The sequence below is a fragment of the Aspergillus karnatakaensis genome (genome assembly GCF_047715665.1).
Source record: "Aspergillus karnatakaensis strain CBS 102800 unplaced genomic scaffold BJY04scaffold_5, whole genome shotgun sequence".
Lineage (NCBI taxonomy): Eukaryota > Fungi > Ascomycota > Eurotiomycetes > Eurotiales > Aspergillaceae > Aspergillus > Aspergillus karnatakaensis.
In genome coordinates this window covers 657,146-681,932 of record NW_027395717.1, presented here as the reverse complement: position 1 = coordinate 681,932, position 24,787 = coordinate 657,146, and the positions used below count along the sequence as shown (strand labels likewise).

The following is a 24,787-nucleotide window of genomic DNA, read 5'->3' as shown; positions in this document are numbered from 1 at the left end:
GAATTACCTTGACTGCAGTTCCTTTTTAATCCTGTCTTGGGGTATATAACGCTGGCATTGTACCAGCACCGGAGTAGAGCACTAGCCCTCCAGAGAAAAATTCACAGTTTATGTAGTAGGGTTTAGTGATTCTTATCTAAAAGCTGTTAGGGCTGTAGGTGGTTTAGTAGGAGATATAGCTCTACAGGATTAAATAGCAGCTAAAGATATTCTCTCTAGAGGTTCTGTATTCCCCTATTATCAAATCACTTGCTCCACTTACTAGAATCATTTCTCATGCAGTGCTGATCGTGGGTGGGTGATACTCTAATAGCCACCCTTATGCTTGCCTGACCATATCTAACAGGCCCGATCATTGACACTGCTGTTCCTGTAATTGAAGCGATTTTTAGTAAAGAGAACACCTCTCTAAATCGCGCAAGGGCTTTCATCGATTACGATGGTATATTTTTGTGCTGTACAGATACCAAGAATCATGCTTGTGAATAGTCATAACAGCACCAAGTAGCCTTAACTTTTTGAATATATCTCTGGCAAATGTTTCCCTCAGCGGATTTAGTCCACTTTATTCCCAAGGCGCCGGCAAAACCCCGGCACCCTGATAGCCCCAGTACGTATCCAACCAGGCCTTGTAGCTATCATCATACCTCACCCATCCGAACGCGCGAGCCTTGGAAACGGTCCCCAAAACAAAGGGCTCCTCGCTCTCGCCATTCGGCGTGATATACCAATTCATCAGCGCAAAGGAATCCATTTGAAATGCGTCCTTGTCGCCGCCGTACTTGTCCACAATCTCATCCCAGATGGGCTTCTTGCCACGGGCCCACTCTGCCATGTCGACGGGCTTGGAGGACTGTGTGGGGGGCACGAAGTCTGCCATGGGAGCCTTGAAGTAGCGGGCGAGGAGGTGCCAGAGGAATTTCCAGACGATCACGTCGCCGTTAGTATGGTTGAAGGCTTGGTTTTTACAGGTCGGGGTTGTGGAGGCCCACAGGGTGAGGTCGGCAATCGAAGGGGCGTATGATTGGTTCTCGACGCGGTAGTAGCTTGCTAAGCTGCCTGGCCAGAGGGGCGGTTCGTTGAGGTAGCGGCAAATGAGGAAGTACTGTGCCATGGGGAGGGCTTCGTTGATGCCGATATCTATGTTCTTATATTAGCCGGACGAATGATCGTTTCTCTCTGTTTCTTTTCTCGGTCAGAACAGAGGCGGGAATTGAATGCTTACATGTAGGGGTGTAGCCAACAATCGCCCAGGGGCGGATGATATTGTAGTCCCACCTGTTTGTGCGTTTCTGGATGGCGAATAAGTCGTCTTCCTGCTGATAGTAAAAGATGTTTTCAGGCCCCTCGTGCCGGGGCGTGTTCTCCACAAGAGGGGTTGTAAAGTCTCTGAACTGGAATGCGTAGTGCTAGAAGTCATTGGCATGAGCATGGCTTATGAACCTGTCTAGGGACATACCTTTCCTCCTGTTTGCAGGACGACGCGGGTCAGGAGCGGGCATGCCTCGTCGACTGCGGACAGGAAGTTGCGGAACAGAGGGCCGTTCTTGACATGCAACTTGCTAAAGTCGTTGTCGTGGACGTACGAGGCAAAGAATGCATGAGTTACGTCTTTGCAGATTTCTTTGATGCGCTCGACGATGGTCTCCCTGGGACTGAGAAAGTCCAAGGCAATGAACTCGACTCTTGGATCAAGCTGGTGTGTCTTGAGCGGCTTGCGCGAGGTGATGATAATCTTTGACCTACCACTCTATTAGAAGCTGGCTCGAGGGAAAAATGGGGTCCGGAAAGTCACCATTTTTCAAAGGGCTCCTTGACCAGCCGCTCGACGATTGCCTGACCAGTGATCCCGTTGGCGCCAGTGACAAGTGCAACTCCGGCCGATGGAAGGCGGAAGTGAAGGATGCTATCCATGGTGAAATAAAGAACTGATGTAGAACTATCGAGGACAGGGAGCTGAACAGCTTTCTATAACCCCTGGAGTACACCAAAACTCGATAATATTCGGCGGGTCTTCGGTCGACGACGGAAGTTCTAGCATCGTCAGATTCTACAGCGTTCAGGTATCGTAGAAAGCCAAGATAAACTGGACCATGCCTGACAGCATGAAACAGCCGTTAGAACTCGATCTGGGCATCGGTTGCGCAGATCTCTCACTAGCGCCAGGCAGTCTGCAGGAGTAACCCACCTGGGCTATTGAGCCTGGCCCTGGCAAACACGTAGATGTCAAACATCCCTCCGATTGGGGTCCGGACTGCAGGGCAAATCCTTCAAGAGCAACTGCCAAAAAGAGATATTAGGCCGGCCCTGCAGGCGGGGCTCGCACTGATGAATGGTTAAGTCGATGCGGGACTTCATCCTTGCACCAGAGTGCATTCCCTGTCTCTACATAGTCAGCTGCTGGGTCAGAACACTTGTTGCTGGTTTGCGTAGTACGGAGTAGAGAGGACGAGTCATGGACTGCCACATTGACTCCCTCATGGTATACATATGGTGTGGCACTGTATATACAATTCCTGTGGAGTCCTCCGGTCCACCATACGGAGTCTTCGAGAGCTCCAGTCCGCCGACCAATCGTTGTCTAACAAGCACTGCTGATCCAGGGTGCAGGATGATTAGAAAAAAGTGGAGAGCCAGCAGCAGCCAAAAAATCCATTCCCTTAACCAGTCAACGGCTCCCACCTGCTGTCGTCAAAATCTCTCACATTTCTCTATCAGAGCTATTTTGTATAGGTTCGCTAGAATACGTCCTCTACTTCTCCCCTGAATAGCTCTCCCTAACCGGAAGCACCCCTGCATTCTCATAAGACCGAAAGGCCGCCGTCCACGCCCGATATGAATCCTCCATGCGACTCCACCCCAACGCCCTTGCCTTCTGCACGGCCGTCGCAAATACCAACCCCGGCTCGTCTGGCGAAAACTCCCAATCGAGCAGCTCAAACCCTCCGCCCTGGTATGCCTCCGCCCTGCCACCGTACTTGTCCGTAAGCCGCTCCCACACGGCTTGCTTGTCCTTAGCCCACTCCGCCAGTGTGACCTGCGGCTGTTGCTTTCCGCTGCTACCAGGAGCATCCGGCTCCGCGCCCGCAATGGAGACCCCGAAGTACTCGGCAAACAGCGTCCATAGGAACCGCCAGGCAACCGTATCGCCATTCCCATGGTTGAACGCCTGATCCTTTGCAGACTCGGTTGTCGCAGCCCAGACGTGCATGTCTGCGACGCTTGGCGCGTAGCTTTCGCCCTCAACCTGGTGCCAGCCGTTGTAGTTTCCCGGCCACCTGGGGCATACGCGCAGTTCGCGCGAGATCAGGAAGTACTGTGCAAGACAGAGGGCGGAGTTGATGCCGGAAACTGATAGATCCTTTAGTATACACTAGTACGAGGGTTGAGGTGGCACCACATACACTGCGGCGTGAATCCGATGATTCCAAACGGCCGGATGATGCTGTAATGCCAGGGGTTTGTTTTGCGGCGCTTCTGAATCGCAAACAGATCGTCTTCCTGCTTGTAGTAGAAGATTGTTTCCTGGCCCTTGCCCTTGTATCGTGGGGTATCCTCGTAGCAGGGGGTGCTGAAGCGTTGCAATCCGATCGCATAGTGCTACACCCGGACCTTGCTTAGCTCTGCTTTTTCTTACGGGTTATAGATAGAAAGGGACAAATAAAATAGAACACACACCTTACCCCCCGTCTGGAGATTCACCCTCTGTAATCTCGGACAAGCCTTATCGACGGCGTCGAGAAAATTGTACCACAGTGGACAGTTCTTCTCGGCGAGTTTGCTAGAGTCACCATTATGAACATACGAGGTGAAAAACGCATGTGTGACCTCTTTACACACGCTGCGCAATTTGGCTAAGACATCCTCGCGCGGCTCTTCAAGAAAGTCGATCGCGATGAACCGCACGCGCGGGTCAACCCAGTAGTTCGGTGGGGGTTTCCGCGAGGTGATGATGATTTGGGACCTGTTGTGTGGTTAGTCTCCCGACTTTATACCATCAGAAGAAGGGCCTGTATGATGGGCTGTACCATTCCTGATGGGGGGTCCGGATGAGATGCTCGATCAGTGCGTGGCCGCTGATACCATTTGCGCCGGCTACGAAGGCGACTTTGCTGTTGGGCGGAGAGGGAAGGGATCTGAGCATGGTGATTGTTTTGAATTGTCTGATCTGCCAAAAAAAAAAAGTTGCCAGGGTCGAAAGGTTTATGGTTCTACCTAGGTAGCTGCAGGTGGTTGCAGGTGTATGATGTGCGTCATGGTGATTCATCTAACCGACCCTTCCAAACCAAGGACGATTTATCAATCGATCGATCATCCTGGCACAGCTGTCAAAGACGCTCATCTCGCGAATCGGCTTTCTATGCTTTACAATGACCAGTGCAATCTGAACACGCCCCGGTACTTATGTCGGTCGGGCTGGTTTCTTGACATGCCTTTGATCTCCCCTGAGTAGTACTGGGTTGGTGCATCCTTGGAAAGGATGAATATAGGGCATAGTTTATGAGTTGAAGTACTCAACTTTGCGGGTCCAGGAACAGATATTGCTCATATGATGGAGATTCCGCCTGATGTGAGGTACAAAGATCAGGTCTGTAGCATATTAAACCCCCCTTCTCCGATTATGGCTACCTTTCCTATTCAAAAGTACTCCATAAACATGCAAGAGCCACTGGCAACTACTACTCCGTATTGCAAACCCACCGTGGTTCCGGTCTCGTCATGGAGCCCGGTGGGCCGCCGGTGGGCCAGCCATCCATAGCCATGCACTCATGGAGGCGACCAGCAATTCCCTTAACCATTCAACGGCTCCCACTTTTCTTCAGCAATAACTTTACTCTCTCAGAGATTCAGACCCTGAATGGCTTCCACAGTACCTGAAGTGAGGTCCCCCGGTACTCCGTAAAGTACAGCCCTGGATATGGACATGCCTCCTACCTTGCTTTGCATCTAGGGACCATTAAAATGTATTTGTATGAGGTGATGACTATCAGGATCCCGAGCCGATCAACCACCGCAACTCTAACAGGAAGGCAGTTATACCAGTATATTATGTGATATACGTGGGAAGATAATTACAAGGTTGAATTGAAAACATCGCTTAATACAGAAGAGAACACGCTACAAAGTGCGATACAAGTCGGACTAGTTTTGTAGACTCCTCCACGGCAAAGAATATATTTCTAGGCGTCAATCCCACGCATAAGCTCACAGTCATAGTGACGGTCACCGCCAGCACGACAACGCGGACACTCCCTTCCATGGCTTATAAATAATAAATGTAGAGAATACTTTAGATCATCTGGTATCATAAACTCTAAATGCGCGCGGGCATGCTCAGCCGATGCCTTGGGCGGCCTCCACCCGAGTTCCCCAGTCAGTCGATAGATATGCGTATCAACAACAAACCGCTGCCGCTGGAGCGTCAAAGCCAGCACGCAACTGGCCGTCTTCGGCCCAACCCCATAGTAAGAGAGGAGATCCTCCATGGCTTCGGAGTCTGAGGCGCAGAATAGGTGTTTGAGTGTATAGCTTTGGTGCTTGCTCTTCACCTGCTGCAGGATCTTGATGATCATGCGAGATTTGCGCTCATGCAGGCCGCCGCATGCCAGGGCATCTTTAAGCTTGGGTTCGCCGGCTTTGGCAATGGCGGCGAAGTTCGTCCACGATCCGTATGTCTTGTCTAGACTGTGGACCTGGCGGATTGCGTTCTGCTCGTTGGTTGCCTGGCAGAGAACGCCGTAGATGAGACCGTGGAGGACGTCAGGAAACCGAGTGGGGCGGTCAACGCCGTCTGCGTTCATTGCATTGCTGGCGAGGGGATCGCGGGGGCCATGCAGCTTGGTGAGAATACGGTCGACGCGCGTGCACTCTGCAGCGGAGGGGGAATGGAAGTCGGGGAAGGGCGACTTGGTGGCATAGCGACTGTATTGTTTCCATTTCTGAGATGCGTGCTGTGCAGACTTGGTGGCGGTCGGGGGTTTGGGCGGCTTGACTGACGACGGTAGTGATGCTCTCGTTCGGCCCACTCTACTCGGAGTGGCTCGTTGAGGTTTTTGGCGAAGAACAGGCGCCATGATGTGAATCCAGGGGGAGCGAGGTCTTCTCACTTATCCGTTGTAGCTACCAATGAGGCGCGAGCACATCAGTAGATCGGATCAAGATACCTTGCTTCGCATCGCACCAATCATTAGCTGCCGATCAATCGATCATGGACCGACTGGATGGTCATCGACTCATCATCCAGGGCCGCTTGCCGCGCCATCCGGAATTAGCCACTACCCATACTCAGCTATGTAAAGGCAAGGCATCTGGTGTTTGAAATCTTGGAACACCAGACGTCATGAGCCATCCCCGAAAGTCTCGCTATACATATAGCCATCTGCGTCTCCTACAACAAGGTTCGCCGCAGAGCCCGCTGCGGGTTATTGCCCTGGTTGACTACGATGCCTTCTACGCCCAGTGTGAGAGTGTTCGGTTAGGTCTCCCCCCTACTGTTCCATTGGCAGTGCAACAGTGGAACGCCATCATTGCGTTGAACTATGCCGCGCGGGAACAAGGGTTGAAACGAGGCATGTCCGTTGACGAGGTGAAGAGACGATGCCCCGAGATTGTCCTGCAACATGTTGCCACCTGGCGCGAAGGATCCCCAACCTGGGCCTACCGGCCGGATGTTCTACAGAGGTTGAAGACGGACAAGGCTGCATTGGATCCCTATCGATTGGAATCCCGCCGGACAATGGCCCTCGTTCGGGAATTGCTTACCACCCCCCCGCCGGTGATTGAGAGGGCAAGTATTGATGAGATCTTCCTTGATCTTTCAGCCTTGGTGTATCAGGAGATGGTGAGTCAGTATCCTGAGTTACAGAAACCTCCGACCGTCGATCTAGACGCGCATCCCTCGCTCCCGCAGTTGAAGGAAAGGTTCGAGTGGCATACCGAGCACGTCTGGGAAAGCCCACACGCGCAAAGTGACGACTCGACTCCTGACTGGGACGCGGTCGCCTTCAACATCGGGTCGCAAATCATTCACAATCTCAGACAGGAGATCCAGCGGCAGCTGAAATATACCTGCTCGGCGGGCGTTGCGCCGAATAAAATGTTAGCAAAGCTGGCCGCCGGGCGCAACAAGCCAGACGGCCAAACAGTGGTCCTGCCTGGATCAGTGTCCATCTTCCTGTCATCTTTCCGATTCACCAAGATCCGCGGTCTCGGGCGCGAACTCGGGCGTCAGCTCGTGCGTGAGTTTGAGACAGATCAAGTGTCTGCTCTGCTGTCAATTAGCCTGTCGCAATTACAGTCGGTCCTTGGGCTGGAGACCGGCCGATGGGTCTACGAGATCATACGCGGCGTTGACACCAGCGCAGTGGCATCTCGCATACAGGCAGAATCGATGCTATCAGTCAAGACCTTTGCCCCGAAGCTTTCTCCGGAGCGAGCGATGTTTTGGCTCCGTATTTTTGTTATTGACTTGCTCGGTCGAATTCACGAACTTGAATCCGAGGGACATAAAATACGGCCGACGACCCTGACCATGTGCCACCGTATAGATGGCCGGTTTGGCCCTGCGCGCTCGAAACAGCTAACAATTTCTCCGGGGATGCCAATATCGGAAAGATCTCTGGTGGCGGCCGCGGAGTCCTTGTTGCTGAAGTTCTCCAAGGATACCAGCCTCTGGCCTTGTCTGAGTCTGTCTCTACAGCTCTCAGGATTTCAAGTCAAGCCCACTCTTAATCGCTCCATTTCATCATACTTTGGGTCACCAACTGATACTGCGGTCGGATCGGGGTCTGGGATCTATCATTGCCCGCACTGCAACCGCCCTGTTGCTGCTGAAGGCGTTTTGGAGCATTTGGACCGGCATGTGGCTATAAGAATCTCTATGGCTGAACAGGAATGAATAGCCTATATGTCTGGTGCATTCGTACCGTTCTGTATGAACTTATGTGAGTTCGTGGCTCGTTGAATGCATAAGCACATGAATAAAATGGTGAAAACTGCCCGAAGTAAATGCAGAGCCAGCTCTTCGAGTCACACCGTGATTTCAGTATTACAGCAATCTCCCGGGCTCGTGCGTAGAATTCTGTATCATGCTCCCCTCTTGGAACCTGCTCTGGAACCTCTATCCAATCATCCTCTGGATAAACAGTTTCAAACTGGAGGTTCATGAAGAATGGGCAGACAGTGGCATGACAGATGCTACCCTCGTTGGGATCTTTATGGGAGTTTGTCCGTTCGGGGTTGTGGCTTAGACGAAATGTATATCCGCAACGCTATTAAGATGAGCCTACCCCTAGGGTTTGATGCATGCTCTGGCCTTTTCTCGAGAGCCATATTCTAGTAACGCGTCTATATACAAGCTACATAGCTTTTACCTGCTATATAATAATTATATTAAGCTACTCAATAGCTAGTCAGTAATATAAAATTAGATTAAATAATTATTGTTATATATTTCCTTGAAAGTACAGGAGGTATATTTTTTGAGATGACAAGAGAATCAGGAAGATAGAATGGGTTAATAGGTCGACTTTACAGAGAACACCGGGCTCCAGCTACAACAGACACGTAGACAATCTAAGCACTTCAGCAAACCGCAAGATCCAGCCTGACTGATATCCTTGTCTGGTTTGGGTCCGCCTGCACCTGGACAGACGGCCGTTCCTTCCAGATTCGTATGTCTAGTGGTATACCCCTGACGGCGGAATGACTTCGCCAGTCCACCACAGCTTCAGTCCCTGAGAGAGGTTGAGAAGGCTACCTTGGGAGCAGGCTTTGTGTTAAAAGTATCGAGTGGTGTGCAGTTAGTTACTCGGAGCGCGTAACCCTTCCCCAGCCTCGCGCAGCACGTAAGCCTGCACTACCGTGTCTACCAGCCACGATACAGAGAGTTATATTAGGGCTTGTATGTGCAGGCTGTGCCCGTGATCCGTCGCTTGACCAATTATCTCTCGAGGTGGCGAGGAGCACTGTATTTCTTAGGCGGTCGAAGCGATGGCAAGGTAGACTTGAGAAGGACTTTTGTGCGAGACTAATACGTCCTTTGTGCACTACAATCCTGGTCTTTCAGGATAATACAGACGCGAGTAGTTATCCTTTCTTGGCCCTTAGCTTATTAGCTTATATATGCTCTATATCTAGCGCGGTAGTGCCTGATAGAAGAACCTATATATCTATTCGTGATTGCGTCCCCTTACCTAGTTGAGCTATACGAGCTCTCAGCGGTGGCGCACGACGTGAAACCCAGCAATCCCATCGTTCGCCAGTTGCGCCACAAGCCCATATTCCCAGTCGAGGTATGCTTGCATTTTCTCGTGGTTGTTGTCTGTGCCCTCGTATGGACGTTTATAGATGTCGATCGGTGGTGACAGCCAGTGCGGTTCGGTTTCAAGCCCTTGGCCAGATGCCACCCAGGCGGCTGTTCCCCCGGACAGATATAGAATCTCGCGTGAGGCTGACCTGCGAGCGTCGTCAATATTGGCGGCTGCAACCTTGCCGTCGGGAGATGTGAGTATAATCGGCCCATCGCCGGGGATCGTCTTGAGGTCTCTCGCGAGATTCGGACCGGAAGCGAAGAATGCGCCAGGTATGTGGCCTTTCAGGTAGACGGGACTTCGAGCGAGATCGACTATTCTCTTCTCCCCGGGGATTTTATACATTTCATTGATCGTGAGGGCACCGGTTTGAGATGGAACCCAAGAGGGACTCCCCGGTAGAGAATGTAGGTCAGGCACTGTCGCCTTCTCGTCAAGAACATACACCTCCCATCCTAGCTGAACCAGCCAGCTGGCTGTCATGCGCGCTCGTACGCCATCCGTATCATAGAGTACCAGCCGAGCACCTCGAACACCGACCCATTCTTCTGTCGCTTGGACTAGTTGCCCTCCTGGGGCATTGACGAAGCTCGTTGGATGGCCGAGCGCATACTCATCTGGATCCCTCACGTCCAAGAGATGCAGGGTGCGAGTGTTTGTTTCTGCTGCAAGTTCTCGAAATCCAGCGCCGTCGATAATCCTGACGCCGACGTGGTCTGCCCATTTCCTGGCGTGCTCCCGCGACCGCTGCACAGAGTCTTCTGAAGGCTGTGGTGCGCGCTCTGTCTTTTTAGTGTCCACCTGCAAGCCTTCTAAAGTCCATCCAATAGTTCCGTTTCGAAGCGCTACCACCTTGTTCGGGATGCCGGAGTTGACTAGAGTCTGCGTTCCAATGATACTCCTCGTCCGACCGGCACAGTTCACGATAACCGTTGTGTCGGGCGATGGGACAGCCTCAAAGAATCGATACAGAAGTTCTCCGCCAGGACAGCTCCGGCCAGACGGAATGCTCATAGTGTTGTACTCTGTAAATCGCCGAGCATCTAGAATGGCGACATCACTCTTACTCTCAAGAACATCCTTGACCTCCCGCGCTGACAGCGACGGTGTGTGATTGATCGCCTCGACCAGCTCGCCGAATGCCTTGGACGGCACACCAACATCGCGATAGACTTCGCCGAGTTGAGAATACGCCTTCAACCCTCCTTCCAAGATGGCGACGTCGCTGTAGCCTAGTGCTGAGACTCGGGCAGCAGCTCGCCCAACATAGCCTTCGCCAGCATCGTAAACCACAATCGGAGCTGATAATCTAGGTATTAATGGAGGGAGCTTTGTCTCAATTTCAGATACCGGCACGCTGATGGCGAAGAGGGGATGTGCGTCAGCGTAAGGCCCCTCCTCGCGGACATCCAGTAGAGCGACTTCCCGCCTGTTGAGCCAAAGCTGGCGCAGTTCGCGCGGAGATATCGATTTCGCCATCACTGTAGTCTTAAACAAGGGTCATATGGTGGTTATAACGAGTCCACTCGGGGAGTTTAATGGTCGGAGGATTGATGACAGACTAGCCCCGCTCGGCTGGGCTCGTTGACGCCATCGCAGCTCCAAATGAGCCAAGGCTGGTTGGCGAGTTGGAGTACCCTCTCCCCAGGCTCCAGCTTGGCCCGATGGACCATTCTGGAGAAGATCAGGTCACTGAAGTCTTCATAATGCTCCGCGTCAACAATCAGTCCACCCAGAAGGAGCGCAAGTCGTGCGAAACATGCCGTGAGTGGGCCTCCTCGGATAACTACGACGGTGTCTAACTGAACCGTACAGGCTCCCGCAAGCTCCGCTGCTCAGGGGAGAAGAGCGGCTGTTCGCGCTGTCGCAGTTTGTCCTTGACGTGTAGGTTCAAGGATAAGGGTGCGCCGGGGAGACCGAGGAAGAGGGCTGTTGCGAGGGAGCAGGCTGGGGAATACGGCTCCGTTTCGGGGAGTTCAACTGTGTCGTCAACGTCTTCATCTTCGCACTCGCATGTTTCGTCTATTCTTCCACATCCAGTTCCGCAGATGACGTTGGGGCCGATGCCGATGGGTGGTCACTTCGACTCGCTGCCGTCTGACTTATCGTCCCTTTGCGGGTTTGATGCGCTTCCGCGGGGGCTCCTGCTGGGGGACAGCGATATATGTACGTTTCCGATCGAGTCGTGGCGAACGCCGCAGTATGATATCCTTCAGTCGGAGCCCTATGTCTCGCCAGTATCGCTGCCGCCGTCGTGTAAGTGCGACGAGGAGGTTTCGGGGATTATTCGGAACCTTAGCCATGCCAGCATGTCGCATGATGTTATCCAGACGCTGAGAGCGGGAGTTTCCCTGACAGAGCGACTACTAACGTGCCCGATATGCTATGACGTTTCGAAGCCGCCGCGGGTGACGGTGCAAAATGTGCTGTTGATCGGGCATTTGATGTTTGAAGTCACGTCGGGATATAAAAAGTACCTGCGATGGTTGAATGAGAGGGATCGAGAAAACCAGAATGAACAGGCACACGAGACGATTTATCTCGGGTCGAGACTCGGAGGAGTTGACCTCCAAATCAGCAGCGACAAAGTCAAGGAGCTTGTGATGCACGGTTTACAAAGCGACGTTGAGCGACTACTTATATTCGGCAAGACATTTGCCCAGCGACAACGAAACCGGCATATGGTCGGGCACGAGACATGTCCAGACGCAGAGGGGAGATGTCGACGAGAGCAGGACGGGCGTGACAGGGACCCTCTCGATGTCTGCCCGCATCATCCTGTGGCAAGAGGGCTGGTACCGTGTTTCCGCATCGTGGATGAAGTCCGGGGAATGATACAGCAGGTGGCCGATTCTCTTTCATGATACCCTATGTTCCTTCTACTTGTCAGATTAACGGCCTGCAATGATCTTGTATTCAATTCAATCAGCTATGACATCCTCCTAAGCCATGGCACCCATTAACAGCCCCATTCACGGCACCATTAACAACCCCAACCTTCCCCTTCGCACATCCCTTGTCCTCCGTCTTCTTCAAATTCCCCAAACGACAAAAACATGAACTCGTAATCTCGACATCCGCCTCCACCATCGTCAGCACAAGCTGCTTCCCAATGATATTCTGCTCCCCCACCCGTCCCAAGATCCCCAGACACTCAAAATACCCATGCAACGCCCACACATTATTCGGATGCTGATGCGCTCTCTTCGGCGTAGCAACCAACCCAAGGTCTTCGGCATACGCATTCGCCGCGGCCTCAACATTCCCCTGCTCAAGCGATAACGCCGCATACGCATGCCTCGCCGGCAACATCCACCCCCACGGCTCAGCAAAGGGTAGGGAATCCTCTAACTCAATCGCATCTCGAAGACGGCGGAACGCAACATCGTAGTTCGACCGCCGATACTCAATCTCCCCATCCAGCATGGCGGATGCAACATGCAGGATATCCGTAATTTTATTCGGGAAATCGAGTCTCGTATCCGGAACGAGTTTCGCCGCTTCATGGAACAGTTCCCTCTCTCTATCCGCCTCTTCAACCCTCGATGTCGCCGCATATGCAATGCCCTTCCCGTAAACCCTCATCACATTCGTCACGCAGTATAACTCCTTATCCTCTGGCTGCGGCAGCGCGAGCAGATCCTCCCACATCCCAAACCGGATATACACGTGCACCCGCACGGCAAGGAAGAACTCCATCCAGTTTGCTAACGCGGGTGTTTCAACTCTCAGTATCTCCTCGGTAATCGTCTTCTCCATGCGGCTCGTCGCGTCGAGCGCCGCTTTCGAGTTTCCTGCTAGCATCGCCGCGTAGATCAAGCTGTGATAATCATGCAACCGATAGTACGAATAAAATGTTAACCCGCCACGCAGCTCAAAGTACCGATCGTCTGCGAGGGTTGCTTTGTAGTTGTATTCCACCGCCCGACGGTAGTCGCCGACTAACACGTCGATGTGTGCTGGCATGTGGAAGGTATGTCCTGTATCCGGGAAGATATTCCTTATCATCTCTGCTGCTGGTAAAGCGGCTTCGGGGGTGGAGGACATTTCCATGAGGTGGATGTACATGTGCGCTGGTCCTGGGTGGGATTCCACGCCTGGTGTGGAGAGGGCTGATTCGAGGAGGGATTTGACTTCGAAGACCGGGGAGGAGGCGATGGGGAGACCGGTTGAGGCGTCGTAGAGTTTGCGGGGTGTTGTGTTCATCAAGGCGTCAGCGGTTAATGTTATGAGGTCGAAGTCGGTGGTAGAAGTTGGTTGGAAGTGGTTGAACATGGCGCGCATGGCGTCTGCGTAGGCGAGGCTGCACCCTGCGAGGTCGCGGGTGGGATTCGCATCGGGATAGCGGATGGCGAGGGCTTGGATGAGGTGTTTTTCCCATTCTGAGATGTTGATGGCTGGATCGAGGGCGCGTTTCAGTGCTTCTTGGGAATATATATAGCATTGCCTGATTGCGTTGACTTTATCGCGCTCGTCGAAGAGGGCCCATGTTTTGTTGTAGTTGGAGCCGGAACAGAAGCTGACGCCCCAGTAGGCGATTGCGCAGTCGGCATCGTGGGCGATGGCTTGCCGGTAGCAGGTGATTGCTTCGTCGTGATTGAAGCAGTAGGTCCAGGTTAAGGCGCGGTTGAACCAGATCTGGCTTTCTGGCGAGGTGGTGGTGATGGTGCGGCCGAAGCTGCCGAGGGAGAAGTACGGGTCGCTCGTTGGGAGTGGTGCGGGGATTGAAAGGAGGGGTTTGCTTTGCGCGCACAGTTGCAGGGACGGTGACGGTTCGGAGGCCATGGTGTATGTTGAGAGTGAGCAAGGAGTCTTGGAATCCTGCTTGCTCATACGGGAGAGATATTTCGACTTCGAGCTGCAGCGCATGCAAATATCATTCATTATCAAAGATAAGATGGCTCGGAGGGTTTTGGTTTAGCGTCAGATGGCGCCATAACATATCCTATTCATTCGCCTCGGAGGGTTTCTCCAACTATCCATCTACTCCATCCACACTAGCTCTATACTCCATTACCACCCCATCTCCAGCATTCCTAAGTTCTTTGCCTTCGACCGAGTATGTCGCTCTCGATTGAGAGTCATTTACTTCCTCTTCAAGTCCCGATCCACCAAATCCTCCAGCAAAACCTCGCCCCTTTTTTCCGCCTCTCTCTTCGCCAGCTTCAACCGTCGCGTATCCCTCTCCGTCTCCCTGGTCACCCACCACGTAATACACGTCAAAATGGAACAAATTCCGATAAGACCCATCGCAACCGCAAACGGAACCTGATACCGCGGCGCATACTCACTCCGAAACATCTGCGGTCCGATCGCGCCCCCGATCTGTCCGTAGCTGTTGACGAACCCGATTGCGAAGGCCGACCCGGTTGCGCGAGAGGTTGTTTGGACGCGCCATGGCCTGTACGTTTATTAGTGGGTGACTATTGGAATGGGTGACAGAGGCAGAGGTGGTTGGGGCAGACGCACCACATAACAGGAAACCACCCCGCCTTAAGGGCATTTCCGATCAAAGTGACTGCGTAGATCGCACCGTTACTCGGATACGCGACAAATACACCGTAGCAGATCAGAATGACCAGGAGGTAGGTGAGCGGATAGAGGGGCCGAGGGATCTTGCCCCGGTCTGCATATATACCGGTGATGGCGATGAAGATCAGACCGGTCACTGTGATGGGAATATTGAGGAGTTGGGCTTGGGCGATGGTTCTACATCCTGTCAGTGATTGCTCATTTTTGCAGGATAGGGAAAGAGAGGAACGCACGAGAAACCAAGATTCGCAATGACGGTGGACTGGTAGAACGTCACACCGTCCGTTCCGACGGTGAATGTCGCCCAGATAAGGGTAAAGAGCCATAAACGGAGATCTTTGAGTGAGTCAATAATTTCTCGCAGGTTGAAGTTCTGCTCGGATGCGCGGGGAGCGTTGGCTGGGAGTCGGGCTTGGATGAATTTCTTCTCGCGCTCGGTGAGCCAGGTTGCTGTTTCGGGGACTGTACGCTTTTAGCATTATGTTCTGGATATACCTGGAGGATTAACTGACAGTCCGGTAGTAAGAACCAGATGGCGACACCGAAGAGGACAGTTGCGATTCCTTCGGTGAGGAATAGCCTGAAAAGACTTAGTATACGTCGCGGAAAGACGTAGAGACCCTTACCATTGCCATCCGGATAGCCCTGCAGCGCCTGATACAGTGTCAAACGCATATGCGAGAAGACCGCCAATGATGTTGGAGAAGTTTCCGCAGATATCTAGTCACATCAGCTGTTGAGCCTTGTATATGAACGGTGAACATACAGAAGTAAAGTAGACGTAAGGACATCTCATCGGGCCGATACCAATAAGTCATCTGGAGAATGACACCGGGAAATTGTCCGGCTTCAGCCTACCATTCGTTAGCAATAGTTTCACATCTCGACGACAAAACATACAACTCCGAGGAGAAAGCGCGTGGCATATAAACCACCCTTGTTCTTTACCGCAGCGTTTCCCATTAGAACAGCCCCCCAGGTAATCATGATTCTTGACTGCCATTTGGACGGTGAGAAACGCTTGAGTAAGAGGTTCGAGGGGGCTTCAAGCACGATATATGGAACCTATTCTCATCAGCAGATGCCTTATCTTGCAAGCGCTGGGGCCACTCACGTAGTATAGCACTGTAATCAGATTGTACTCATTAGATGTAACTCCCAGCTGCGTCATGATATTGTGGTCGGTCCCTTTGTTCATGATTCGTGCATTGGACGACTGCCCTTGTCAGCAATTTGTGCATACGCCCGAGGGGAGATGGTATACCAACATTATTACTGTCCAAGTTCTTGAACAGAAAGATCAACGAGCACAGAGACATCAGCCGCCAATCAATTCTTCGCAATAGCTTCTTTTCCTCCTCCGCAGTGAGCAACGTCCTCCCACTCATCAGTTCCGGGTCATAGCCTTCAATGCTCCCTTGACTTGAGGAGCCTTCCACGTCTGCACCGCGTTTGACGAAGTGCAAATCATTGTTGGTTTCGCTGTCGGTGCTGCCTGCGACATCTGTTCCTGTACTCCGACCGAGTGCTTTTGTGGCGATTGTTTCGCTCTGTTTAGACATGGTCGCTATGTTGGCTCAATCAGTCCGATGCACGATGTAAGATAACTCGGATTTGCTATATATGCTGCGGAAAACCTCCGAAGAAGCTTTGATCAAGCTTATTGCCTAGCTATAGATATTGTCTCATCGACTCCACGCATTACGCTTACTGCCCTGTATGGCCTAGAACGTGTTGAATACCCAGAGGGAGTATAACTAGTTGTAAGAGGGTATCTCGGAGAGGCTACATGGACTATTTTTCTTCGGATTTGTCGTAGCCTCCAGAATACACAGTAGCATAACCTCTATTGCGCACAATATCACACTTGATTCCTTCCTATTGCTTGGTAGACTCAAGCTTCCGCCAAGGTGGTTTGCTGCCAGGACTTTCACCATCGTCAGCCCCGATCACGCCAGCGGAGGATATTATGTCGAGCTCCGCGATCGACCCCCACCACCACTAACTACTTCCATATCAAACTGTGGGGTCAATAAACCTACCGGTTGGATTGGGGTCAATCTTCGTGACACATTCCAGAGAAGTGAAGAGGTTGATAAACCCCATTGCCGTCGCTGCAAGGCAGTCTCCACAGAATCATCGTGATATCGTGAACATATTTCATCATGGCTACCGTAACCCAAACTCAAGCTCCAACATCAGTGTCCTTAGGGACTGAGATTCCAACATACCACCAGGTACCGGAGACAACTCATGATCGTGCGTCCGCCATACTCCCTTTACACGCCCTCTAATAACATCAATAGTGGACTGGGCCGACCTGTCAACCCTAGATCTATCCGAATTCGACCAACCCGGCGGAAAGGAGCGACTAGCCAAACAGCTCTTCGATGCAATCCAGAACATAGGTGCGTGACAACCCCCTGCCCAGAAACTTAACACAAGTACTAATCTCCTTCCAGGCTTCTTCTACATCACAAACTTCGGCCTCACCCAATCCCAGGTCGACCGCCAATTCGCCATCGGCAAGCAACTCTTCACCCTCCCGCTGGACGAGAAACTCAAATATCGAGCCGACCTTGAAAACGGCGGATACAACGGCTACAAACCCGCTGGTCTGCGCGAAATCGCCCCGGGGGTCTTTGACAAGACGGAGATCTACAATATCCCGAAATTCATTCCACAGCTTGAGCGGTCACATCCGGAGATTATAAACAGTAACAGAGCAGAGATCGAGGTCTTTGCGCGCCATATTCACGATGAGATCGTGCGGAAACTCCTCACGCTTATCGCGATCATCCTTGAACTCCCCGAAGACCACTTCCTGAATGTTCATCGATATAATGAACTCTCCGACTGCCATCTCCGCTACATGAAATACACCGCGCGCACCCCCGAAGAGAACAAACAAGCAAAAGGAATCTGGTCCAAGGGCCACACGGATTTCGGCTCCCTCACGCTGTTATTCAGACAACCCGTCGCAGCACTCCAAGTCCGCACCCCCGAGGGCGACTGGAAATGGGTGAAGCCCTACCCCGGCAGTATCACCGTGAATCTCGCAGATAGTCTGCAGTTTCTGACGAACGGGTTCTTGAAATCGAGTATCCATCGGGTTGTTGCGCCGCCGGAGGATCAGGCACATGTTGATCGGTTGGGCGTGTTGTATTTTGTGCGGCCGGAGGATAATCTTGAACTCAGGTCTGTGGAGAGTGCGGTCTTGAAGAAGTTAGGGTTTGATCAGAGTGTTGATGGGAGTGCGGTGGGGGTTACTGCTGGGGAGTGGGTTAAGGCGAGGGTGAAGAAGGGGGTTGATAAGGGGACCGCGAGGAGTGAGATTGGGGAGCAGGAGATTTTGGGCGGGGTGAAAGTTAAGTATTATGATTGATTGGGCTGGACGAAGATGGTTGAGATGGAGTGTAGGTAGGCTATGGCTGTTGCATGTGTCTGGTCAGGTATATTGCAAGTGCTGGCCTGTGGGAAGAAATTTCTCACAGTCCCCATGTGTATAGCATCTGTCGATCAAATATTGTCATGAATAAATTTAATATTTCATGTTGAGTACGGGTAAAAAGTAAGGCATACTGACAAAACATCAAGGCCAAAACGCCATCCTCCCTGCAAGATCATGATCCGAGAGTCAATATTCCGGCGTCAACGGGCTCTCCTCAGCTTCGTCCTTGGGCTCGGGCTTGGGCTTGGGTTTGGGCTGTTTTAAAGGACTCTCTTCAGACTCTGATTCAACCTTCGGTTTTGGCTTGGGCTTGGGTTTGGGTTTCTTGGGGGGTTTCTCTTCTGATTCCGATTCAGCTTTTGGCTTTGGCTTAGGCTTGGGTTTAGACTCGGGCTTCTCCTCAGGCTCTTCAGATTCCTCATCACCACCCTCAGGTTCAGGTTCGGGCGGGGGTTTCGGCTTAGGCTTTTTCACGGCCAGAGGCTGAGGATTACTCCCGTCAGAGCAGGAGAGTAGCTTTGACGCGCCTATGTCGATATCATAGTGCTTTGGGTCGAAGCTGTACTGCGCGTTGAACAAGTGTCCAGTCCAGGACGAGTTGGTGAAGATGGTTCCGGTGTATGCATCTCTAGCACCCTTTCGTCCAACACCAAGTTTAGCAATAAAGTCCTTCTCGTTGTAGAAGTGCTCTGTGTGGCCCAGCTCAAAGTCCCAATCATAGCTGGGATTGCCGAATGTGAATACTCGCAGCTTTTGCAATATGTCAGGGTTGTTCTTTTGCAGGTCCTGCAGGACGAGCCGTAGCAGGAGACAGCCCTGGGAGTGCGCAATCACAGCGATTTGCTCTGCCGATGTCGCCTGCAGTTTATCCTTCAAGGTCTTCCGCGCTCTCCGACTGCTTTCCGTGCGATCGACAAGACTCGGCCCCTCGTCTGACTTGTTTCTCCCGCCGGCACACTCAACCAGGTCCCAGAGTAGTCCCTCGCTGCGGTTGAAGATCCCGGTTACTTCCCTCTTGAATGTCTCTGAAATCCTATTGCAAGCCGACTTCACCCAGAACGGCTCTCCCCCGACTCCATTCACGAAGAACCATTTCTCCTTGTCTTTTCGGAAGTTGGCGTCTTCGACGTCGCTCTTGACTGACCCGCCCGTGTTATCAAGCTCCAGCTTCGTGTTCATTTCGAGCTTGTCAAGACTGGCCTCTTTCTGTCGGCTGTCGAAAATAATGACGATGGACTTGACCAGCCGCTGAACCTGACATATAACCGCATACCGATTCATGGGCTTGTGGAGGTTCAATTCGTTGTACTCGTTGAGCTCCCTGTTGTTCGAGCCCTTGGGTGCCCCATCCGGCGATGTACTAGCAGCGAACTCTTTCGCAGGCTCAATCAAGTCGATCAGGAATTCCGCGAGCTGAGAGCGTTCGTCAATAATGTACTTCATCGCGTCCCAGTTAGGACTGTCCTTGAAGACCTCTTCATAGATGGCCGGGGCCCGACCTAGATAGCCACGCAGGGCCGAGAAACTGCGTTTTGTCACGTTGAATATAAAGTCTCGTATAACCTGATCATCTGCAGCTAGGAACATATCTCCTGCCGTTCTGACAACCACATTCGGGTCCGCAAACAGTTTGAACAGCTCCGCCAGTATCCGGTTGATGATATCCTTCCCGAAGAGCCCTAACGGTAGAGCACCGAGAAGCGTCGAGCCCCCGACATCTCCAGCAAGCTTTGCCAGAAGGCCAGCTGCACTCTCCGCAGCAATATTGGCAGCCTCCTTCTGGATGCGCTCAATGGCTTCTTGGATCCTACCCAGCGCTTGTTTATCCTTCTCTCCAGAATCTTTCTCAACCTGATCCGCACTGTCCTTCAGAATAGTCGTCCTGTTCGCAATATCGGCTGCAACCCTAACAACACCCGCTGTATCATCCTCTCCCTGAGCTGGTATCTTCGCGGCCTCGTCCGCAATCCTCGCCGCATCCACCACCACCCTTATCGCATTCTCATTCCCACTACTGTTTGAAACAATCCCCGACCTATCCCCCGCCACCACCGCAGCGGAACCCGCAATCCTCACCGCAGCAGCAACAGTATTCCCTCCCACACCCGCCCTCCCCGCCCCCTTCGCTGCTTCACCAGAAAGTCTGATAGCAGCAATCACCAGCTTATCCGCCGCATCATGATTCTCACTGCCGTTATTCTTGATTCTCCGCACGTTCTTCTGCAGACACTCTGAGATCTTATCCAACTCGCCCCGTGTTCCTGAATCGAGACTCTCGCCGTGAACGGAGATAGCCATGTTCGCATTAATCACACTCGCGCGCGCTGTGTCGAGGGTATCGTCGTTGACATTCTCGGCTGTGATTTTCGGAACGGAGGTGGTTATATCAAGTGCTGCGGATGCGAGCGCTGTGGCTGCGTCGAGGATCTTGGATTTCGAGGGCTCATCTTGGGTTTTCGGCTTGAGGGATTCGAGGGTTTGGGATATTGTGTTTGCTAGAGAGGTGGTTGTTTCGAGGGTTTGGAACATTTTGGCTAGATGGTGCTGCTAGAGTGCTGTGTGCCAGGTAGAGTGGGCTTGTTAGATGATGGAGATGAGGATTAAGCAGCCCAGCCGAGCTCAGGGATGAACAAGCTTTGTCGATGGGTACATGACACAACCACTCGAGCTTGTGGAGCGTGGCTTGCATGGTGACTAGTCGCCAACGAGGATTTGAGTTTTGATCGCTGTCCTTGCCACAACCTGTTGTGTAGATGTAGGTGGGCATTCCACGTGTCTCCGTACCCAATCGAAGCAGAACAGCAGCAGTAGCAGCACTAGGAAAGGAGAACGTGTATAAGGGCACCGCAATTGTTGCAGCTCCAAGCAGGTTTGTCAAAGATAACCAGCCACCATGTGAGAAAGTCAATCATCCGTCATGTCTCATTGAATATCACTAGAATATCCCGGTGAAAACGCCCAAGAAGCTCAAATTCAACCAAGCAGGATACGTTATCGCAGTACATCAACTCACTCACTCACGAGTCCCTACTACCGCCCTTCTCCAGTCAATAACTCAATCCAAACCATTAATTCCATCCACTCCATACACCGAGCTATCAAGCAGAAATACTCCCATAAGCCCTCGCGTTCCACTTCAGATCCACACACTCTCCCTCCCTAAACACATTACTCCCGCCATCCGCCCACCACCCCTGATGCTCATACCAGCATCCATCCTGCTTATAGAAGTTTGCGCGCTGGCGCCACGCGCCGTAGTTCAGGACGCGGAAGGATCTTGTATCTGGGACATTCTGGTCCCGGCAGGTGTTGTCCCACACGTTGACTTCGCGGGCGGTGCCGGTGCAGCCGGAGCCCGAAAAGGCGCGGATTTTGTAGGCCTCTGTTGATGCTGTGAGGGTGAGGGTGAGGAGGAGGGTGAGGGGGGAGAGGATCCCGAGATGCATTGTGGCTTGATTAGGTTGGTTGCTTGGGAGGTGCCTATTGGTTTCGTAATGGAATAGTTTTGGTTTGGAGAGGATAAAAGAAGAAGATATCTGCTTGCTTCTCAGAGACTTATATAGCCACCTTAGACACCCGCGCTTAGACGACCTTGAGGCTCAGATTGGGCTGAGCAGCTGCGCCGAGGACAGATCGGGCGATCCCCCAGGTTTAAACCTATCGCAGATCGGCCATGACGGTAGAGGATTGAAATAGCTTTCAGCCCCAGTTCGTGTCGCGAGCTTTTACTGCTTCTGGCGTGATGTTGCGCTCGACCGCTGTTTCAACATTCGTCTGTTGTCGGGGGGCCCTGGATCGAGATCTGAATGGTTGGGTTGTGAGTCGTGGAGGGATTTTTCGTACTGTTTCTTTTCGTCCTTGGTATATGTTGATTTCTGCGTTGGGGTGACGGCAGGTGAGATCTCGGAGATATATAAATCGCCTTGTACATATCTTCAGCGGAAAGGAAATGCCGCGATGAAATCAAAAGAGCTTTTGCATGAGAGGAAAGTTATTACAAGATATATAGTACATGACCACGTCGGAAACATGAAAGGTGTGAAGAAAACAGACAACAAGAGAAATATAACTGTTTTCACAAACAAAACGAACAATCCAGCAGCTGATATTACATGCGCTCTGCACCATCCGACCTCCAAGGACGATCATCGAGATCCCGCAAGCGACGTATAAACGAGTGAACGTCGTTGGTCCTCCGAACCAAGTCGTCGAAGCGAACACACACTTGTATCTGGCCCTCCGTGAGATCCTCAAATTTCCTCGCGAGAGTGGCAATGTGCTCCTTGCTTGAGCGGTCCCATTCCCGAAATTCCGTCCTATGCTCATCCACCGTGCGTTTCAAAGTAGTGAATTCGTTATCCCGAGCGGTGTTCGCCACTCGCAGAAGTTGGATTTCAATCCCTTGCTTTTCTAGCTGTCTAGTTAACGCAGCAACATCGGCATCTTTCGACTGCGTCAGAGCATCAAGAGCAGTCTTTTGAGTGTTCAGGATGGTACTGTATTTTGGGCTGTTTGCCTCGAGACGCGCGAGCCTGGTCAATATCGTCTCTCGGTCTTTCTTTTCGCTTTGGATGTAGTCTGTCACGGCTTGTGCGCTCCGTCTTACCTGCTCAATAACAAATTCATCCCTGGATGTTGGTCGAGCCGTCGGCCCTGCGGCTGATCCCGCCGGGGAATTCGAACTCTGGCTGGCCACAGCGGAACACTGTGGGACCATCCCATCGTGGCTTGACGACAGTGGCAGGCTGCTTCCTGCCGAGCTGAAGCTGTCAGCAATGGTAGAAGTGGCAGGCGGAGGTTGATCCATCGGTGCTCTGCAGTTCGACTGGACAGAAACCGGCGATGGCCTTGGGGTAGGAGTCTGTATCGCGACCGTAGATGTGGACTGACTGAAATTGAAAATTGATCGACCTGCTTGAGCCTGCGGTGGGAAAAACCCCTGCGTGGTATTCATGGTGGTGTTTTGCGACCGTTGGGTATACATCTGTAGCTTCAACCGGTCAGAAGGACTCCACAGGATGATATGGTGTCTAGCAGCTCACAGCACTTACCAGCCCAGCATGGTCATTGCTGGCTATGTACTCAGGATCGCTGTCGCTTTCTTCTTCCTCGTCATCATTGTTACGATTGCTGTGGCCACCGAGTCTCGACCGTCTGCTCCGGTAGGAAACGTAGTTTTGGTAATCCGACCGGGGAATCACACGTCGACGTGACGATTGGGGGGGTCCAAATAGACTGCTCCTTATTCCAGCTCGAGACCGCTGTCTCTGCTTATTTTTCAGCCGTATGTATTTCATCCTCAGTCCAGTCGGCTCCCGACCGGGGAAAGAACGCTCCTGTGATACGCATCAGTGTGAGCAGGGAATAGACAATGATGAAAAGCACGATGAAGGACTCATATACCTTTAGATCGCCCCAGTCAGCCCGAGAACCTTTGTCACCCTCCAGCAATATGAGCCTTTCCTCTGCTTTCGAATACCGTGGACGGTTCCTGTCGGTCATCTGAACGATGGAAGTCGTCACTAGCTGTGTCACCAGTTCGTAAAAGTTGGGACAGTGGCGAGGCCCTCTTGCCCGGTGTTGTGTCACAGCTGGGGAGGGAGTGAAGTAACACAATGCCACGAGAAGACAAGTGAGGTCCGCAGGAGGCTTAAAAACAAGACAGTGGACAAGACAGACTTTTTTTTTTTTCCTTTTTGCTTTTTGCTGCTTGCGTTTTTGCCTGGCAACCGGGTGGTTATCTCGGTGGTGTACCATAATATTTCTGACCTGGTCTCGAGCTTGATCAGCCAGCCGAAACTCGGTCCTCGTCCGCACTATTGCACTAGGCATCTCGCCCCCAAGCTCGTAGACTGAGCAACCGGGGAAGTGTAGCTCCTGTCATTAAAACGAAGTGCAGAGGCGAGACACTAGACTTCTCCACTTCTGCCAAAACGCCGAGACGGAAATTGCGAGGATCTGTCGTTGACTCGTTGGGCAGTCCAGCGGCCCGTGCCGATGTCTTCCAAGCTTTTCAGTCTCCACCATCTCCAATCATTCTATGCCAGCGCACATCTTGCCCCTAATGCCGTGCAGGGATGAGCACCGCTTGACTCATAGGTTCCTGGAGTTCTCTGTCCCAGGGTGTCCCTGGGTTCAGCTGGCGTTTGCCCGGGCAAAGGCTAATTAATTAAACCTGCAGCTTGTGGCGGCTCCAGTGTTCCAGGTTCTGGTCACCAGACAGGATTAGAATGACATGCTGCCTTTGCTTTTTCCTGGCGAGGTCGAGGCTTGCTCTTATCTTCCCCTTTTCTGGTTCCTCCGATCTGATGGGAGCGGCGTTTGACTTGTGTCTCGTTAATTACCTTGTAACTGTAGACTCGACCGAGCTGGATGTGATTGGCTATACTTGTTCTAAATCAGAATTTGTTATCTAGGAACTACCTACCATCTTAGAACGTAAACAATCAATTACTACAATCATGAGCCCAATTCTAGATCAACAGAAGAGCTG

General features: G+C 52.2%; 12 protein-coding genes across 12 annotated transcripts; 3 read left to right on the top strand and 9 right to left on the bottom strand.

Moving 5' to 3' along the window:
* Positions 1-565: 565 nt before the first annotated feature.
* On the bottom strand, positions 566-1,914 carry BJY04DRAFT_214153 (SDR family oxidoreductase; the record flags this gene model as incomplete). Its single annotated transcript, XM_073715137.1, has 4 exons — positions 566-1,140; positions 1,226-1,409; positions 1,460-1,742; positions 1,796-1,914. The coding sequence occupies 4 exons, from the start codon at positions 1,912-1,914 to the stop codon at positions 566-568; spliced, it is 1,161 nt and encodes a 386-aa protein (XP_073575774.1).
* An 838-nt stretch (positions 1,915-2,752) lies between these two features.
* Positions 2,753-4,144, bottom strand: BJY04DRAFT_214152 (SDR family oxidoreductase; the record flags this gene model as incomplete). Its single annotated transcript, XM_073715136.1, has 4 exons — positions 2,753-3,351; positions 3,405-3,600; positions 3,679-3,964; positions 4,029-4,144. 4 exons carry the CDS (start codon positions 4,142-4,144, stop codon positions 2,753-2,755), a joined length of 1,197 nt encoding a protein of 398 aa, XP_073575773.1.
* A 1,010-nt stretch (positions 4,145-5,154) lies between these two features.
* On the bottom strand, positions 5,155-6,066 carry BJY04DRAFT_179595 (endonuclease III domain-containing protein). Its single transcript, XM_073709922.1, has one exon. It carries the CDS (start codon positions 5,799-5,801, stop codon positions 5,181-5,183), a length of 621 nt encoding a protein of 206 aa, XP_073575772.1. The 5' UTR covers positions 5,802-6,066; the 3' UTR covers positions 5,155-5,180.
* Positions 6,067-6,336: 270 nt separating this feature from the next.
* On the top strand, positions 6,337-8,374 carry BJY04DRAFT_179594 (DNA/RNA polymerase). Its single transcript, XM_073709921.1, has one exon. It carries the CDS (start codon positions 6,341-6,343, stop codon positions 7,895-7,897), a length of 1,557 nt encoding a protein of 518 aa, XP_073575771.1. The 5' UTR covers positions 6,337-6,340; the 3' UTR covers positions 7,898-8,374.
* Positions 8,375-9,040: 666 nt separating this feature from the next.
* On the bottom strand, positions 9,041-10,787 carry BJY04DRAFT_179593 (Rhodanese-like domain-containing protein). Its single transcript, XM_073709920.1, has one exon. It carries the CDS (start codon positions 10,323-10,325, stop codon positions 9,216-9,218), a length of 1,110 nt encoding a protein of 369 aa, XP_073575770.1. The 5' UTR covers positions 10,326-10,787; the 3' UTR covers positions 9,041-9,215.
* Positions 10,788-11,017: 230 nt separating this feature from the next.
* BJY04DRAFT_230158 (Zn(II)2Cys6 transcription factor domain-containing protein) lies at positions 11,018-12,175 on the top strand (the record flags this gene model as incomplete). Its single annotated transcript, XM_073719229.1, has 2 exons — positions 11,018-11,075; positions 11,127-12,175. 2 exons carry the CDS (start codon positions 11,018-11,020, stop codon positions 12,173-12,175), a joined length of 1,107 nt encoding a protein of 368 aa, XP_073575769.1.
* A 61-nt stretch (positions 12,176-12,236) lies between these two features.
* BJY04DRAFT_214147 (uncharacterized protein) lies at positions 12,237-14,096 on the bottom strand (the record flags this gene model as incomplete). Its single annotated transcript, XM_073715135.1, has 1 exon — positions 12,237-14,096. The coding sequence occupies one exon, from the start codon at positions 14,094-14,096 to the stop codon at positions 12,237-12,239; it is 1,860 nt and encodes a 619-aa protein (XP_073575768.1).
* A 300-nt stretch (positions 14,097-14,396) lies between these two features.
* BJY04DRAFT_214146 (major facilitator superfamily domain-containing protein) lies at positions 14,397-16,405 on the bottom strand (the record flags this gene model as incomplete). Its single annotated transcript, XM_073715134.1, has 9 exons — positions 14,397-14,712; positions 14,781-15,020; positions 15,077-15,305; positions 15,356-15,423; positions 15,470-15,563; positions 15,610-15,697; positions 15,744-15,908; positions 15,958-16,059; positions 16,112-16,405. 9 exons carry the CDS (start codon positions 16,403-16,405, stop codon positions 14,397-14,399), a joined length of 1,596 nt encoding a protein of 531 aa, XP_073575767.1.
* Positions 16,406-17,008: 603 nt separating this feature from the next.
* On the top strand, positions 17,009-18,228 carry BJY04DRAFT_230155 (uncharacterized protein; the record flags this gene model as incomplete). Its single annotated transcript, XM_073719228.1, has 3 exons — positions 17,009-17,102; positions 17,150-17,251; positions 17,306-18,228. The coding sequence occupies 3 exons, from the start codon at positions 17,009-17,011 to the stop codon at positions 18,226-18,228; spliced, it is 1,119 nt and encodes a 372-aa protein (XP_073575766.1).
* A 252-nt stretch (positions 18,229-18,480) lies between these two features.
* Positions 18,481-20,823, bottom strand: BJY04DRAFT_214144 (uncharacterized protein; the record flags this gene model as incomplete). Its single annotated transcript, XM_073715133.1, has 1 exon — positions 18,481-20,823. One exon carries the CDS (start codon positions 20,821-20,823, stop codon positions 18,481-18,483), a length of 2,343 nt encoding a protein of 780 aa, XP_073575765.1.
* A 496-nt stretch (positions 20,824-21,319) lies between these two features.
* Positions 21,320-21,842, bottom strand: BJY04DRAFT_179587 (uncharacterized protein). The gene has a single exon (XM_073709919.1). The coding sequence runs from the start codon at positions 21,738-21,740 to the stop codon at positions 21,393-21,395; it is 348 nt and encodes a 115-aa protein (XP_073575764.1). The 5' UTR covers positions 21,741-21,842; the 3' UTR covers positions 21,320-21,392.
* Positions 21,843-22,402: 560 nt separating this feature from the next.
* Positions 22,403-23,248, bottom strand: BJY04DRAFT_214142 (uncharacterized protein; the record flags this gene model as incomplete). The annotated part of the gene is made up of 1 exon (XM_073715132.1): positions 22,403-23,248. One exon carries the CDS (start codon positions 23,246-23,248, stop codon positions 22,403-22,405), a length of 846 nt encoding a protein of 281 aa, XP_073575763.1.
* Positions 23,249-24,787: the final 1,539 nt, after the last annotated feature.

Excerpts from the sequence above, each read along its gene's own strand:
- BJY04DRAFT_179595 (XM_073709922.1), bottom strand. The coding sequence starts at position 5,801 with ATGAACGCAGACGGCGTTGACCGCCCCACTCGGTTTCCTGACGTCCTC.
- BJY04DRAFT_179594 (XM_073709921.1), top strand. The coding sequence starts at position 6,341 with ATGAGCCATCCCCGAAAGTCTCGCTATACATATAGCCATCTGCGTCTC.
- BJY04DRAFT_179593 (XM_073709920.1), bottom strand. The coding sequence starts at position 10,325 with ATGAGCATTCCGTCTGGCCGGAGCTGTCCTGGCGGAGAACTTCTGTAT.
- BJY04DRAFT_179587 (XM_073709919.1), bottom strand. The coding sequence starts at position 21,740 with ATGCATCTCGGGATCCTCTCCCCCCTCACCCTCCTCCTCACCCTCACC.